Source organism: Lentinus tigrinus (genome assembly GCF_003813185.1).
Source record: "Lentinus tigrinus ALCF2SS1-7 unplaced genomic scaffold L226scaffold_3, whole genome shotgun sequence".
Classification (NCBI taxonomy): domain Eukaryota; kingdom Fungi; phylum Basidiomycota; class Agaricomycetes; order Polyporales; family Polyporaceae; genus Lentinus; species Lentinus tigrinus.
This window is the reverse complement of record NW_027137912.1, coordinates 89,918-104,461: the sequence shown is the minus strand read 5'-3', so window position 1 is coordinate 104,461 and position 14,544 is coordinate 89,918. Positions and strand designations below refer to the sequence as shown.

At 54.5% G+C, this 14,544-nt stretch overlaps 8 protein-coding genes across 8 annotated transcripts; 3 read left to right on the top strand and 5 right to left on the bottom strand.

Annotated features, from left to right (window-relative positions):
* Positions 1-86: 86 nt before the first annotated feature.
* L226DRAFT_566296 (DUF572-domain-containing protein) lies at positions 87-1,123 on the top strand (the record flags this gene model as incomplete). Its single annotated transcript, XM_067683898.1, has 4 exons — positions 87-102; positions 155-260; positions 313-429; positions 484-1,123. The coding sequence occupies 4 exons, from the start codon at positions 87-89 to the stop codon at positions 1,121-1,123; spliced, it is 879 nt and encodes a 292-aa protein (XP_067540288.1).
* A 291-nt stretch (positions 1,124-1,414) lies between these two features.
* On the bottom strand, positions 1,415-2,581 carry L226DRAFT_178109 (uncharacterized protein). The gene is made up of 5 exons (XM_067672690.1): positions 2,498-2,581; positions 2,171-2,440; positions 1,930-2,100; positions 1,828-1,873; positions 1,415-1,767 (listed from the first exon to the last, which is right to left on the bottom strand). Exons 1-4 carry the CDS (start codon positions 2,518-2,520, stop codon positions 1,861-1,863), a joined length of 477 nt encoding a protein of 158 aa, XP_067540287.1. The 5' UTR covers positions 2,521-2,581; the 3' UTR covers positions 1,415-1,767; positions 1,828-1,860.
* Positions 2,582-3,044: 463 nt separating this feature from the next.
* Positions 3,045-4,201, top strand: L226DRAFT_178074 (uncharacterized protein). The gene is made up of 5 exons (XM_067672689.1): positions 3,045-3,390; positions 3,474-3,627; positions 3,684-3,851; positions 3,913-3,942; positions 4,002-4,201. The coding sequence occupies exons 1-5, from the start codon at positions 3,324-3,326 to the stop codon at positions 4,120-4,122; spliced, it is 540 nt and encodes a 179-aa protein (XP_067540286.1). The 5' UTR covers positions 3,045-3,323; the 3' UTR covers positions 4,123-4,201.
* Positions 4,202-4,775: 574 nt separating this feature from the next.
* On the bottom strand, positions 4,776-6,323 carry L226DRAFT_454038 (cytochrome P450; the record flags this gene model as incomplete). Its single annotated transcript, XM_067675162.1, has 3 exons — positions 4,776-5,357; positions 5,413-5,991; positions 6,048-6,323. 3 exons carry the CDS (start codon positions 6,321-6,323, stop codon positions 4,776-4,778), a joined length of 1,437 nt encoding a protein of 478 aa, XP_067540285.1.
* A 1,153-nt stretch (positions 6,324-7,476) lies between these two features.
* On the bottom strand, positions 7,477-11,486 carry L226DRAFT_454225 (AAA-domain-containing protein; the record flags this gene model as incomplete). The annotated part of the gene is made up of 13 exons (XM_067675172.1): positions 7,477-7,709; positions 7,762-7,985; positions 8,036-8,417; positions 8,472-8,707; positions 8,771-8,949; positions 8,997-9,154; positions 9,205-9,361; positions 9,418-9,623; positions 9,677-9,879; positions 9,931-10,299; positions 10,347-10,423; positions 10,470-11,192; positions 11,259-11,486. The coding sequence occupies 13 exons, from the start codon at positions 11,484-11,486 to the stop codon at positions 7,477-7,479; spliced, it is 3,375 nt and encodes a 1,124-aa protein (XP_067540284.1).
* A 210-nt stretch (positions 11,487-11,696) lies between these two features.
* On the top strand, positions 11,697-12,202 carry L226DRAFT_566292 (Gar1-domain-containing protein; the record flags this gene model as incomplete). Its single annotated transcript, XM_067683897.1, has 3 exons — positions 11,697-11,742; positions 11,799-11,861; positions 11,916-12,202. The coding sequence occupies 3 exons, from the start codon at positions 11,697-11,699 to the stop codon at positions 12,200-12,202; spliced, it is 396 nt and encodes a 131-aa protein (XP_067540283.1).
* A 413-nt stretch (positions 12,203-12,615) lies between these two features.
* Positions 12,616-13,469, bottom strand: L226DRAFT_566291 (uncharacterized protein; the record flags this gene model as incomplete). Its single annotated transcript, XM_067683896.1, has 5 exons — positions 12,616-12,690; positions 12,749-12,822; positions 12,877-13,095; positions 13,151-13,235; positions 13,296-13,469. 5 exons carry the CDS (start codon positions 13,467-13,469, stop codon positions 12,616-12,618), a joined length of 627 nt encoding a protein of 208 aa, XP_067540282.1.
* A 98-nt stretch (positions 13,470-13,567) lies between these two features.
* On the bottom strand, positions 13,568-14,521 carry L226DRAFT_529922 (uncharacterized protein). The gene is made up of 6 exons (XM_067679716.1): positions 14,252-14,521; positions 14,141-14,188; positions 14,045-14,082; positions 13,914-13,995; positions 13,792-13,856; positions 13,568-13,738 (listed from the first exon to the last, which is right to left on the bottom strand). The coding sequence occupies exons 1-6, from the start codon at positions 14,427-14,429 to the stop codon at positions 13,721-13,723; spliced, it is 429 nt and encodes a 142-aa protein (XP_067540281.1). The 5' UTR covers positions 14,430-14,521; the 3' UTR covers positions 13,568-13,720.
* Positions 14,522-14,544: the final 23 nt, after the last annotated feature.

The window sequence follows — 14,544 nt, the reverse complement described above, 5'->3', positions numbered from 1 at the left end:
GCATCCAGCTTGCACCTCTATCAGCCACTTCCACCTTCGCCAACCGCCTCTTTTTCCCCTCCGTCAGCGCACTCTAGTTCGTCAACATGTCTGAGCGAAAGGGTATGTAGCTATACACTAGAAGCTGTATGTGCAGGACTGACCCATGAGATAGTCCTCAACAAGTACTTCCCCCCGGACTTCGATCCGTCTCTCATTCCCCGTCGGAGACAACCCAAGAACTCTCAGCAGGTCGTGCGTCTCATGGCTCCTTTCTCCATGTAAGCATTTTGCTTTATTCAGCTCTGTTGTTATGTGTCTCATCTCGTGTAGGCGTTGCAATACTTGTGGCGAGTACATCTACAAAGGCAAGAAGTTCAACGCGCGGAAGGAGACTGTGGAGGGAGAAGACTATTATGACATCAAGATTTTCCGCTTCTATATCAAATGGTGAGCATACCTCTTCCCGTTCATCACCATATACCCATCTCACCTTTCGTACAGCACGCTCTGCTCTGCCGAGATCACTTTCAAGACGGATCCCAAGAACACGGACTATGCCGCAGAACATGGTGCCTCTCGAAACTTTGAGCCATGGCGGGACGAGAAGTCCGTCGAGGAGGAGGACCGATTAGCCAAGCTCGAAGAAGAGGAGAACAACCCCATGAAGGCGCTCGAGAATCGCACCGTCGACTCAAAGCGCGAGATGGACATCCTCGACGCTCTGCAGGACATTCGAGCGCGGAATGCTCGCAATGAGCGCGTTGGCCAGTCGGTTGACTTGCTCGATCGACTAGGGATGGAGGAGATTGAGACGGAGGAAGACCGGGAAAGGAAGCTTGCTGAGGAGGAGGACGAGAAACTGGTGCGAGAAGTCTTCGCCAAGGTCCCTGCTGCGGAGGCATCTTCTTCTAATGGCGCAGGTTCGAGCGGCGGGGCGTCGTCAGAAGCGGTCGTGACCGTAAAGCGCAAAGCAGGTACCCAGGAGCCTGACCTGCAGAGTCTGTTACCCGACTCGGCGCGAGCCTTGCTATCCGCGAAGTCATCCATCGGTGCTCCTCCTCTCAAGAGGAAGAAGCTCGAGGGAAAGAATGCTTTGGGAATCAAGCTGAAGGGCAAAGCGAAAGCGAAAGCTGTTGTATGAGCTATGCGTGCTCAGTCAGTATGTGTATTTATTGGGTCTCTTCATCGTTCTCTGACCGTCGGTGCGTTGGGCGCCCTACTGCATAGTCGCATCCTTAAGTGCTTCATTCGTCCACCGGAAGGCCAGCCAAGTTCACCCTGCGCTTCGGATCCTCGCCTCGGATAATCCAATTGAGGTGTCTTCCCTTGAAGACTAGAGGAGACCGGCATTCGAAGGCGATCCCCAGGCAAATTATCGTCGTGGGTATCGTCCAGGATGTTCGCAGCGACTCTCAGCGACTCCGTTGTACATCCTCCCGGGCCTGTGCAAACCTTGCCTTCCGAGATCATCCAGTCTTATTAGTCGCAGCGTAGTAGTATGTACTCTCTTTATCAGACTTATCGTTGGACGATTAGGGTACAGTGTTCAGCCGGCTTCAGCGGGATATCCACTCGCTGACCGTAACACCCGGTCAAGATTGGTCGCACCAGCTAATCGTTCTTTTGAGGTCTCAGAGCAAATCGCTCATATACGGTCAGTACATTCATTGGTTTTACTACTACCGACGTGGTGTCCGAGGAATCCATGCGGGTAGTTGGGCTCGGCTCATTCTGTTACAGGAAGATGCAGCACGGAGTCTCTCCGCGGGCCCCGGCGTAACGACGCTGGAGGGCGACTCCATGAGTCGGGTCCGTCTCTCTACACCTTTGTTAGCCAGGGCTCACCGATTCTGTCTCGCAACGAATGTACCCATTGGCCTAACGTCGTGTGCTACATGGCTTGCAGTCAGGGATAAATAGTATGTTGTCCTGAGCAGGTCCACATACCTGACTCTCCCGCGATACCACTGCGGTTCATCATCTGTGCCGTAGTAGTCCATGACAAATTTGATGAGGTTGTCGTCTTTCGCCCCTTCGATGTCCCTATTGATCATGTTCGTAGCGAAAAACAATAGCACCACGGTGTCTTCGGGCTGGGAGAACCCGCTGAAGGCCGAACTGGGTTAAATGGCCGCAGGATGAACACAGTGATGTAGTCCAGACTAGAACCTGGGATGGCTAGACTTACCTCCATCGCTCACGTAGCCGAAGACAGTCCTTATTGATATGGCTGTTAAAATAGACGTCGTTCATTCCCATAGTACTTCTCTCCGGGATCAAATTTCTGCCGGAAGTCACTGGCTGCCATCTTCCAGCCGAGGTAATATAGATAGGGATTATGCGATTCCCCGCTATTGTACCCTGCATAGGGGGCAATGTTGTCCTCGGCAGAATCTCTGGTAGCTCTGGGCCTAGAATCGACTGCTCTGGGGACGCCCAGTATCGCCATTTGGTAGTACTACTGAGGAAGAGAGTGAGACAGCTGGAACTTTGAGTAGAACTGACTCGGGCGCACCTCCCGTCTGAAATAGAGGACATGCTGACAAAGATGATGTGGATGAGATTGTTCAGGTGATTGGCTAACTTGAGTACTTGAGTCTTGGTGGTTGTCCGAGTCGAAGTCAAGCCCCCTGAAGGTCAAGTGAAGCGCCAACTAGCTTGTTCCAACCTTGTCGGTCTTTGCCGAGGTTCAGGCTGACGTCCAACACGGACGTCGGTCAGGCTGCACCTGCGCAGTGCTAACTACTTGAATTGAGCTGCCTGCCTCGCCATTTTGCCATGTGCTCACGACTTCCCCAGTCTGCAGCTATAGGACTCCTGAAATTTCTTCGTCCAGTGGAATGAGTTCCCAAGCTGGCAGTCACTCTTCGTCAGTGCATAGCCACCTCGTCGGGCCCCCGGCCCGCCCTCTGCCACGTCCGAGTCTGGCAAACGGTGGATTGTACACCATCCGAGTCCGACCAACACCGTGAACGGCGGAATCCCCACATGTGAGTGCGGCGCCTGAAGACCTCTAAGGAGTCGCCACCGGGACTTACTAAGTGCTTTGTCTAGGTATCCCCACATCACCTCCGATCTGGCGCAGAATGGTGACAGTGCCAGTGGAACCCAAGCAAATAGTGGTTATTGAATGTTGATCATTGAAACGATCCGCCGTGGGAGGAAGTGCCCTTTCAAGGGCAGTCTGGCATGGATACCTGCCGCAGAGTGCGCTCCGGATCCGATGCGGGAGATGCGTCATCCCCCGTCGCGGTATAGTAGAGCACCGATGGCTGCGCGGCACGGTAGTACAGCGTACTCCCTACCTACTGCAGAGCGTTCAAAGCTTCGTCATCCGTGCCATGCGGCCGCACTTTCTCGGGGTCCCTGATAATTCGCATTGGCAATTGGGGGTGTCCGGTTCTATAAGTATGTGTGCAAGGGGCATGCCAAACGCAGCCTCACAACTCTTCAAGTTGATATGCGCGCCCTCACATTCCTCTCTCTTCTAGCCACCTTCTTCGCAGGAGCTGCGCAAGCCGCCACACCTGCAGCGCCACCCCAGTTTGGCACCCTGTTCGTAGGATTCTTAGATGTGGACTTACCGAATGTGGAGACCATCAACAATAGCACGTTCGGGACCCGTGTCTATGCTCCCATCACAGGGTACGTATACAGTCCTTAGCCCAAAGGCACGACAATGCTTACCTTCAACTCCGCAGTGGTAACTTGACCGATCCTACTTCGGGCAAGCTCGCAGCGACCGTGCTCCCTGGTTCGGCGGATACGGGAGTCATCAGCAACTCAGGAGCCTTCTTCCCCGTGGTGTCACTGCCCTTGCGCTGGGAAGTCGACCAGAAGTTGGCCTATCTGCACGTCACTGGTATTGGGTAAGTACACCTCTTCCGTACGTCATGGATGGTTCTGCTGACTCACCTACTACCTCGGCAGTAAATACTTCACCTCAGACCTTCTTTACGTGTGAGTATTCGCCGGCGACCCATGGATATAAGACTGATGCTCAGAATCAACCATGCTAGCCATCTGGAAACAGCATCGGAGACGTACAGCGCGTTGAACAGCCGTTTTCTTGTTGCCAACCTCACCTTCGTTGAAGGAGACGAGTCCCATCCCGTACTGACCGTATTCGGTACTGTGTAGTCATAGGAGTATCTGAACATTCGAAGTCATTCCAGCTTCACGTCCACGACCATCCGAGTCCACAGCTGTGATCAACCTCATGGGCAGTCCGTGTGGACGGTCCATTTCTCTGTTGATCACTCAGTCTTGTGAACACGAGAAGTCGTAATTCATGAACTTACCAGCCCATCTGGATTCTTGTGTCTAGCTAGGTTCATCGCATGTGAGAGCTTGACTTACGGAGTTTGTGGTAACGAATGTGACGATCCGGCCATGTCAATCTGAATAGCACCTCGCGCTCCGAATATCGGATCGCGCACGATCCATGACACATAGGGCGCATCTTCTGCCATTTGGCTTCTAGGCTGACCACCTTCGGCGTATCTCTGATACATGTCAAACGCACCAAGTTCCGTTGTGGAAAACGACTTTGCCGTAGTTGACTATCGCAATTGCCGACGTTTCGGATGGGTTTGACTGGTTCGGATGTTTTACTGGACGGATGTGCGCGTGGAGTCGCTCCAGAACCGTCAGATGATGATCTCCGACAAACAAGATAATAACAGGGCCATGAAAGCTCAAGTCTAAGATAATACGATAGGTCGATATGCGAACAACTACAGAAACATTTCATCTTCTATAAAGCGTCAGAACATCAGCAAACATTAATCAGGTCATGGGGCCGTAATACGCGTAAAATCGATGTGAAGGTTCTCGGGGAGGCTGAGAGCAAACGCTTGGAAGCCGTTCTTCAAATGATCGCGGTGAGCGGAGTCTTTGGGCAACGCCCAATGATATTCTCGCAAAAGCATGCTGACGAGCACGCGCTGCTCGTACTGGGAGAAGTTACGTGCCAGGCACTTTCGCGGGCCGATACCAAAAGTGACCCAGTTGTTTGCCTCGCCCCTCGCGTCGTCGAAGAACCGCTGCGGGTCGAAAGTGTCGGGCTCAGTCCATATCGACTGGTTGTGGTGTGCCGCGCACATGTTGAGGATCATAGGTGTGTTGGGCGGGATGACATACGGGCCAATTTCCACTGGAATGTCGCAGATGCGGGGTAGAGTGGCGTTGGAGGGGGTATTGTGGCGCATAGACTCCCGCAGGACGGCGTTCAGGTACGGGGTGCGGAGGAAGTGTTCAACGCGCGGATCGTCGTCACCGAGCACAGCAAGGATCTCCTCGCGTACTTTGTCCTGGATCTCCGGGTGTCGTGCGAGGAAGTAGACTACCGAGGAGATAGCGCCCGCGGTGGTATCCTGTCGGCAAAACGTTACTAACAACACGGGTGTTTCAAGGGACGCGGAAACATACGTGGCCAGCAACGAACATGACGATGCAGTTGTCGCGGTACTCGACCTCCGTCATGTCAGGCTCTTGGAACATGTAGGTAAGGACGTCGTTGCCAGGGTTCTTGCGCTTCTCGTCCATGATCTTGCACAGATCCTCGACGAAGCTGTCGATCATCTTCTGCACCTGCCTTCGCGGAAGCCACCGCTCAAGCACGGGAAGCACGACGTAGGCCGGGTTCGCGATGGCGGCCATGACCTCCTGGTAGCGCCTCACAAACGAGCCCGAGGGTTTCGTGAGCGCTTGGAAGTCGTAACCTACGACGCCTCTTCCGAATGCGTCGAGTGTGTAGCGGTTCGCGTAGTCATCCCAGCGGACCCGGCCGCCATCCCCGATCAGCGAGATCGTGGTGCGTGCGAGATCTGCGAACATGTCCACCGGCATCGTCTGCTGGATGGCATTGCGCACAATCCGCAGGTGGCGCTTCGCCATCTCGCCGTTGGACATGAAGACGTTGTCGTTGCCAATGAGCCTCCACAGGAGCATATCCTGCGATTGGCGTTGCTTCCAGACATTTGGGTTCTCGAGCAGCTGCTTGCCAAGCTGACAAAGAACGTCAGCATACAAATGCTGTGTGAACGGCGTAGCGAATGGTGTACCTTGGACTCTAGAACCTGAACCATCCAGTCACCGAGACAGTAGACGAGAACAACATCCGTTTGCATGCGTTTCGCGAAAGGGAGTACCAATCGCTTCACGCGTTGCTCCTCCACTTCGCCAGAGAAGTAGCTGAAAAGAAGGGGAAGAAGGGGGACCTTGGGTATATGTCGGAGGTGAGGGGGTACACGCAGGAGTCGGTATATGCCGAAGCCAAGCACGGCGAGTGTGAGGAGGACAATGTCGACCGTCGAGAGCGGGAGGCCGCGGGAAGTCATGGCGTTGGCGTGGGCGTGAGATAGGCGTGAGACATTAAAGACCTGGTGAGGCCCGGGGTATATGTATGAAGACATGGAGGAGAAAGCGCAAACTGTGAAACGATATCTGTCATGTCTTTTGTACGGCTGCCGCACCGCTTTAGGGTCGACATATGGTAGCCTAGTGTCCCTGGGCAATGGGTGTAGCGAACCGCCTATCAGATCTCGTTAGCTTCGACGCTCGAGCATACTCGATCGCGGCGGTTACGCGGTACGCGTGGCTCGTGCAGACGGCAACGCAAGGTAACGCAGTATCGGTCGGACCGTCGGGTTCCCCCAGCATGACTGCGATTCGGAAGTAGAGCGTCCGCGGCTGTACCTCAACTGCGTACGTGCGAGTCTGCAAGTCAGTGCTCGTGCATCGCAATCCGGCTCAGTCCGGTTGTGCTGCATGAAGACGAGTATCAGAAACCCTCCTATGGCCGATTGCAATTGTCGGCGCCGCTGTAGCGGTAGTACGTCGTAACAGGACTAGAACAGGGGCGGCCAGTGTGTACTCGTTGTCCAACCGTGGCCGGGAGAACTGCTGGGCCCTATGCTTGTTGTGGGTTAGACCGAGTCGTTCTCGTGGAGACGCTAGCGCTGCGGACATACCTTCCAACAGAAAAGAATCGGAGCGTTGGGATCGCCCTTCCGCGGGTGGGCCCCTCCGTGCCAGCGCAGGCCAGCGCCCCTCGGAGCCGGTTTCTTGATCAGAATCCCGGTCGACACCCGAAACTCTCCATATCTGCCAAGTCGGACGTCCGACTCGGACCAGATCCTGAGTACTGTGAGTAAGTACGTACGAGCTACTTTCGGGCTTGTTGAGCGTCCGACGCCCGATTGCTGACTCTAAGTAAGTGCTGTTGCAGACCGTATCATACTTAACATCATGAGTTGCATTGCCGAGCTCGTTCGTGGCACTTCTCACCGTGATACACCGACTTTTGCCATGTGACAACGGCGGTGTATGCACACCGCAACTTCAAGGTGGGGGATGGTGTTGGACGTGATACCGAACATGAGCGCCCCAAGAGGCTCTGCCCAAGGGAGACAAGACGCTCGGCCTGATAAATTGATCATTGGACCTCCGTATGCACTAAGTAATGCTCCCAGCCCTCCTCCCTCCAAAGTATCATCGCCGATTCCCGTTGAGCGCCTCATTCGAGAATCGTTGTTGAATCCGTGCATAATGCTCCATCTCTTCCTGACTAACGCTGGGCACCAACTCGCGTAGCGCGGCACTGAAGTCTTCTTCGGAAACCAGCACCTCCGTTTCGGCCGCTGTAGCCAGTTCCCCTAGGTAATACTGCGGCGTGAGAGGATATGGGTGCGGTGAATTCGGCGGCGGTGACGTATTGAGCTTGGCTGTAAAATGCAATAAGCACAAGCAGTGCACATGCGAGGCAGCCCCCCGCACCTATCGTTTCCTCGAGCTCTTCAGCCTTGCGGGACATTGCCTTCAACAATGCGTCTGCGCACAACGCGTAGAAATCCGCGCCCGTGTAATGAAAAGGGCATTGCTCGGCAATCCGCTCCAGTTTCAAATCAGGGTGCAATTTGAACTTGCGAGTCAACGCCTGCAGGATGTTGAGCTGCGCCTCATGCGTGTTGCTGACACCGAGATACAGCATGCGGTCGAACCTAAATCACTGTTAGCTGTGCCATCCGCGCTCGGTGAGGCAACAACGCACCTTCCAGGTCGCAATAGTGCGGGGTCCAGGAGGTCGGGTCGATTCGTGGCACCAATTACGAAAACATCAGCGCCGGCCTTTCCACCAGACAATCCGTCCAACTCGGCCAACAGCTGACTGACGATGCGATCCATGACCCCTCCAGAGTCACCATGGTTTCCCCGCTTGGGTGCGACGGAATCCAGTTCGTCAAAGAAAATGACACAAGGACGAGCATCACGGGCACGCTGGAAGACTCGGCGGACGTTCGCTTCGGACTCTCCGATATACATGTTCAGCAGCTCGGGCCCTTTGACGGAGAAGAAGTTCAGGGCGCAAGAGGTAGCGACTGCTTTGGCAATCAACGTCTTTCCTGTCCCGGGAGGGCCGTAGAGCAAGACACCTGCAAAACACTAAGGATCTCAGATGTACGGTGCGATCGGCGAAACGGACACACCTGATCGCTGTTTCAATCCATCTGCAAAGAGCTCAGGGTGCTCAAGTGGTAACTGGATCGTGTCGAGGATATCTGCCTTGACATGGGCTAGGCCACCGACATCGTCCCAGGATACTGAGGGTATCTTCGGGGCGCCGATACTCTCCGAATAGGACGCTCGTGCTTTCCCGAGAGCAGACTCGAAGTCGGCAGCAGTTAATGGAATTCCTGCTGAGAAGACATCATAGGCTACGCTCCTGGCGGGTTTGAGGTAAGTCAAGCTGCAGTATGGTCAACATGCGCAATCATGTAAGACTCACTTGTCGTCCGTCGACCGCAAGACTGCTGCGGACTGGGCACGGGAGACGAGGTCGACAAGGTCTGCTGCCACAAGTGCCGCAGTTTGCACGGCAAGGTTCTTGACAGAGACATCCGGCGCAAGCTTACAGGTCGCCAAAGCAGAACAGAGAATATCGTATCTTTCCGACTCTCCTGGTGCCTACACCACCTTAGAGTCTGCAGCAGCGAGTAGCGAGGCGAACTTACCTCAAATATAACCTCATGCTTGAAACAAGACAGAACCTTGGGCGGCACGCGGTCGTGATTGTCTGTTGTTCCAAACAGAAGAACAGGAAACCCAGTCAGATTCCATGAAGGCTGTAAATCATTAATACAATCCCGAAGGGCTTCTGCGATTGCGGGCTCTATAGGACGATGGTCAACAAAGGCACAACCTGCTGGCTACAGCTCGTACCTTTGCCTGGTTCTTGATTTTGTGTACTCTGCGCGAACGCGTCGATATGCTTCAGCAAGAGGATGCATGGCGAGCAAGACGAGGCTTTCTCGAACCGAGCCCGGAGCGTCCCTTCTGTCTTGGCGTCAGTCTCTCCGATCACGTCGTAGCAGTCAACCTGAGATATCATCAGCTATTGACGTTTAGCTTGGAAGGACAAGAACTATCACCTACCTCGAGAAGATGAATGCCCAACTGCTGTGCCACCCAGCCCGCTATGGTTGCCTTTCCGACGCCTCGTGGACCCTGCAAGAGGATGGACAACTGTAGATGATAGTCGACGGCACGCCGGTTGAGAGCCGCGGAAGACAAAGCTAATAACTTGCCAAATGGCGTGTCCTGATCGGGCACGGTATCGACTGGTGGTGGAAAAACGTAGGCTGACCCTTCCGTAAGTGAATGCGACCACAGGTCAGCCAGCGTATCACCATACCTGTCCCGAGGTACTGTGCCATGGCCGGAATCCTGGAGTGTTCTATGCCCGTTTGAACCATGCGAGTGACTGCAGTGTCGATCCAGCAACCCAATTCCCCCACGGTTGCACCTACATACATGTCCAGGGAAGAGGTTTCGCCAAGGCGCGATGGCACGCTGTGTTCCACGTTGGTAATGATGAAGTACACAAGTTCATTGACACTCTCGCCACCGACAACGGCGCTGCGGAAGAGTCAGCTGCTCTGAAACGACCAGCATGAAGAACGCCATACTGACTCAAGATCAACTTCTGGCGCTGCCTCCTCATGCCCCTCATCGGATACAGGGCTTGAGTACGCGAGGAGATTATCCGTGTTGATGCCTATCGTGATGACATCGCCTTGTTTGACAAGCCGGGTCGTTTCCTTGAAGTAGTCCTGCAGCGCTTGCAGGAAGAGGGGCTGGTAGGCTCGATCGGTGGAAAACGCGGACGCAACGCGAGCTACAGTGACCGTCTTCGCAACAGGGATCGTTGGTCTACGGGATCCGAAAGGGCTTGGCCGGAGGGATACCTCAGGTTTCGACGCAGAGCGATTCTCCGGATCGATGTTAAACAGTAACTGCGGCGATAGATACGCTCCTCTGTCACCCAGATGAGTTGGTGTACATCATGGCGATACGACACTTACGAGGCGACAGCCACGGCATCGTTTGCGTGGACACGTGCTAAACGATAGTTGCAGCCATTCCTGAACCGAACGATAGCCTGAAGTAGATCAGCATGGTACGCATGTCACGGCGGGTTTACGTACCCAATCTCCGTCGAGAACGCCGATGCGGCTCAGTTCCGAGGTGCGGACATAGACGGCGCATTCATCCTCAAGGGCCGAAACCGACGCCTGCAACGGATGCGCTCGACATGTCCACTCCACGTCGGATAGGTGCAGATGGCCAGCAGACGACCCTGCCTCGCCAGTGCTCACAAGGTCTCCGTTCGTCGGATGTCCGCTGATAGACGGACTGGAGCTAGAATGACCGAAAGAGCGGAGAACAGAACCCGCTAGGAAGTCCTCTCCAATCTCGAAGTCGCCTTTCTCTGGTTCGGAATCCGAGTCGGCCTCGTCAATAACCATGTCAGGGATGGCATCGACTTCAGGAATCTCTCCGTCTTGTCCAGAGGTCGGGTGGGCGGAGACGTAGAGCTTCGTGGATCCACGCTGAGCGATACCTTGTTGCACGGGGGAGGCCATGATGAGCTTGTAGGCCAGAGGCCCTTCGCGCGTGTAGGTGTAGGTCGCGCCCTCGCGCAGGATCACATCTCCGTCTTGAAGCCATTCCTCTAGCATGGACGGGTCGGACGATGCAGCCGCGTATGCGTCGTCCGATAGAGCGGAGAAGATGACTTCAGAGAGTACTACCGGGTGGGTTGTAGTTATGGAGTGCGTGGGCTCTGCACTCGCGGAGCTGGTTTGGCCGGTAGAGAAGATGTGAGGATACTGTGTTTGCCACGACTTAGGAACAGAGATAGACTGAATCTATGAATCACCATTGATGACTGGAGTTAGATGCGCAAGTAGTACAACAGAGGACTGACGACTCACGCTAGGGTCAAGCACGCCTCGGCATATTATGGATGGTAATTCGGAGGCACCGGGAAGCCTATTCCCCGCACGGGATACCGAGAGTGTGGCACTCTCTTCTGGGGCCAGCAGCAACGCAGACCATATCTTGTGGGAGATGCGTATAATTTCCTGTCCAGCAGAGTCCTCGTCGTGGAAGGCGGGAGCGGGGGAGTGCGCGACGGGCGGACGCTGGAACAAGAAAGCCATAGCGGTCTGCGAGCACGAGCACAGGCGCCCGTGCTGCACTTTTTCACGCTCGTCCACCATCCTCTCCGCTCGGCGCGCGTGTTTTCTGAGCCTCGTTCGCTCTTTGCTCTCGCCGAACCGGGTCCTACTCTTGGTGGCTGCAAGTTCAGGCCTCCAATATCAATTTATCTCCCTGGGTTGCCTACTTTCCGAGGGTCGACTGTCTGAAATATGAACCGAGGAGGCAGAGGAGGTGGATTCGGCGGTCGCGGCGGAGGTATGGTTTGCACGATCTGGTAATTTGTGCGTGCGGGGTTTGAACGCATTGTGCAGGTCGCGGAGGTGGCAGAGGCGGATTCCAGCAGAGGGATGCCGGCCCTCCGGACAGTGTCCTTGGTACGCCTTAATTCTTCACGCAACATTTGGTTTCTGATATCATCTGCTGGGTAGAGATGGGCTCGTTCATCCACGCGGTGGAGGATGAGATGTTTTGCTCATCTCTCATCCAGGACAAGGTTCCCTACTTCAACGCACCCATCTACCTGCAAAATAAGTCCGTCATCGGTCGAGTAGACGAAATCATGGGGCCCATCAACGAGGTGTATTTCACTGTCAAAATGGGTGAGGGCATGGTCGCAAGCAGCTTCAAAAAGGGTGACAAGGTATATATCGGCGGAGACAAGCTGCTCCCGCTCGAGAGGTTCTTGCCAAAGCCAAAGGTAGCTGGTGAGTATTGACGTTTGAAGGATTGTATCCTGTCTCATCTTTACACCAGGTGTCAAAAAGCCCCGGGGGGCAGGTGGCCGTGGAGGCTTTGGTGGCCGAGGTCGTGGTGCACCAGGTGGCCGTGGTGGAAGAGGGGGTGCTCGTGGAGGAGGTTTCCGCGGCGCACCAAGGGGAAGAGGAGGAGGCTTCGGTGGAGGCGGCGGATTTGGGGGTGGTCGGGGAGCACCAAGAGGACGGGGCTTTGGGGGTGGTCGGGGAGGCCGAGGGCGCGGTTCATAACCTGTGTGTTGGCCAGAGCGTTGTTGTACGATTGTTTGCTTCTTTTGCTTTGCTTCATTTCCTATCCACTCGCGCCCAATCCTACGGTGACAGAGAATCCATATACGAGACGGTAGGGCTACAATGTGGGTATATGTCTGTAATCTTACAATCTCAACGCCTTGATCTCCTCTACGACAGTCTTCACGTGTTCCGAACGCTCCAACTGTACTGGCAGACCCTGTCGAAAGGTGGTCAGCCCATTTGCGCGAGCTCCCCTAGGGAGATTGTTTGCGCACCTGCTTGAGCTCCTCTATAACTGCGAATGTTTGAGATGCAATCTCGTCGATACGCTGGTAGGTAGCGGCAGGGACTAGGTTGGCAAGTGTGTCAGTCTAACGAGCATGTCGCCGTACGTTATACGCACTTTCTTCCCGTGCTTGCACTTGCTCGTCCGCCACATCCTCCAAAGCTGCAGCTTCTTCGGCGTCGAGTTCTTGTTGACTTGCCAGGAGCTCCTTCATCTGTTTCTCTATCTCCTCGGGCTTCGTGCGGCGCTCCTTCGCGATCTGGTGGTCCCAACGGAGACTCTGGTCGGATAAGGACCAGATATGCCGGTCAAAGCCTTCGTCGAAAGGCTCTGTATCTGACCAAGCAAGCGTTGAGAAACATGCGACAAGGTGTGATGCATGGTCACGCACCAACTTCATCTTCGTTAAGGTCCTCCAGGTTCTGACCATTTACCCTTACGTTCCGGCGTGCCATCTCGAACGTTTTGTCAATGAACTGAGCAACAATATGTCAAAACATATGGAAACAGTCTTCTCTGAATTGACAGGACCATACTCGGTGGAGGTGTGAGAGGAGAACCCGGCGGTCTTCCGCAGAGTTGTTGCCACTGAGCTGCTCGTCGAGGGCCGTGAGAGCTGCAAGAGTGTAGTTGCGCCGTATCCTCCGCCAGTCATCAAGAGTCTCAACGGAAATGCGAGGTAGATCCTCGCGCTGAGAGTCCAGGGCCATGTCTTCTTCAGTGGTTGTGATGAGTGCAGGAGCCAAGTCGCGTCGCGTCTCCAACACGTCCGGTCACGCGTCAGTCACGCCCACTCGGGGGAGCGCGAGCAAGGAAAAGCAAGGAGCATTGAGTCGACAAGAGCTACATCCAAAAGAACATGATACAGCTATGATTACAAAGTTACAAAGATAGCCGAATACGCAAGGCCGGAGGTCCACCATATCATCGCGGCAGCTACAAAGTTATGCTACATACACGCCTAGCTCTCCCACTTTGTCTACAGTATGTGTTAGTGTGCGCTACCATGCGAGGAACGGTCATGAGACATACATCGGGGTGTTGTTTGAACTCCTCATATGCTTGTCGATTGAAGAAGCTGACTTCAGACTCGTTCTCTGCACGGTAGCAAACGTTGAGTAACCGCTTGTATGATGGCGAAATTGGCATCTCACCGAGGCCTAGGTCGGCTAGAATGCGAGAATCATCTTCGAAGATCCACTCGTTGTGGTCGAGATTGATGATCAAGTTTGTTGTCTGAGCCAGAGTCAGTCGGCGATCGCAGAGCCAAACTGTGTGGGCTGACCTTGGCTCCATGAGCCTTCGTATACAGCTTGAGAGTGTCTGCCAGAAGAGTCAGCACAAGACATCGTCTCAAAACTGTAGCTGAGTGTGAACGTACCCAAGACAGTATTGCGGTACGGTTTCCAGCCGGGCTGTGTCTGGATTGCTAGAGAAGGGGTTGTGTCGTTCACGTAGCTGGAACAGGAGGTAAAACGATCTCAAGGGTTACCTTCTCGTACTTTGTCCTTCAACTGACCGACCGTCGTCTCCTCAAGATTGACGTGGTGGAGAACGAGACTCTTCTCTGTGCGATACTCGAACGACTTGATCACACGGATGGTGAGCGTTGCGTCCGTCTTCGGGAGAGCGAGGTTGGTGGGTATGTCTGAGATATCGTCTGAAGACATGGCGAGGAGGGAATTGCTCGTGGTTGAGTACTTGAAAGTGCACAGACGAGACGAGAAAGCCTTAGGTTGTTTATAGCGGGCATCGGGTCTGGAGTCGATGAACGTTCAGGACGAT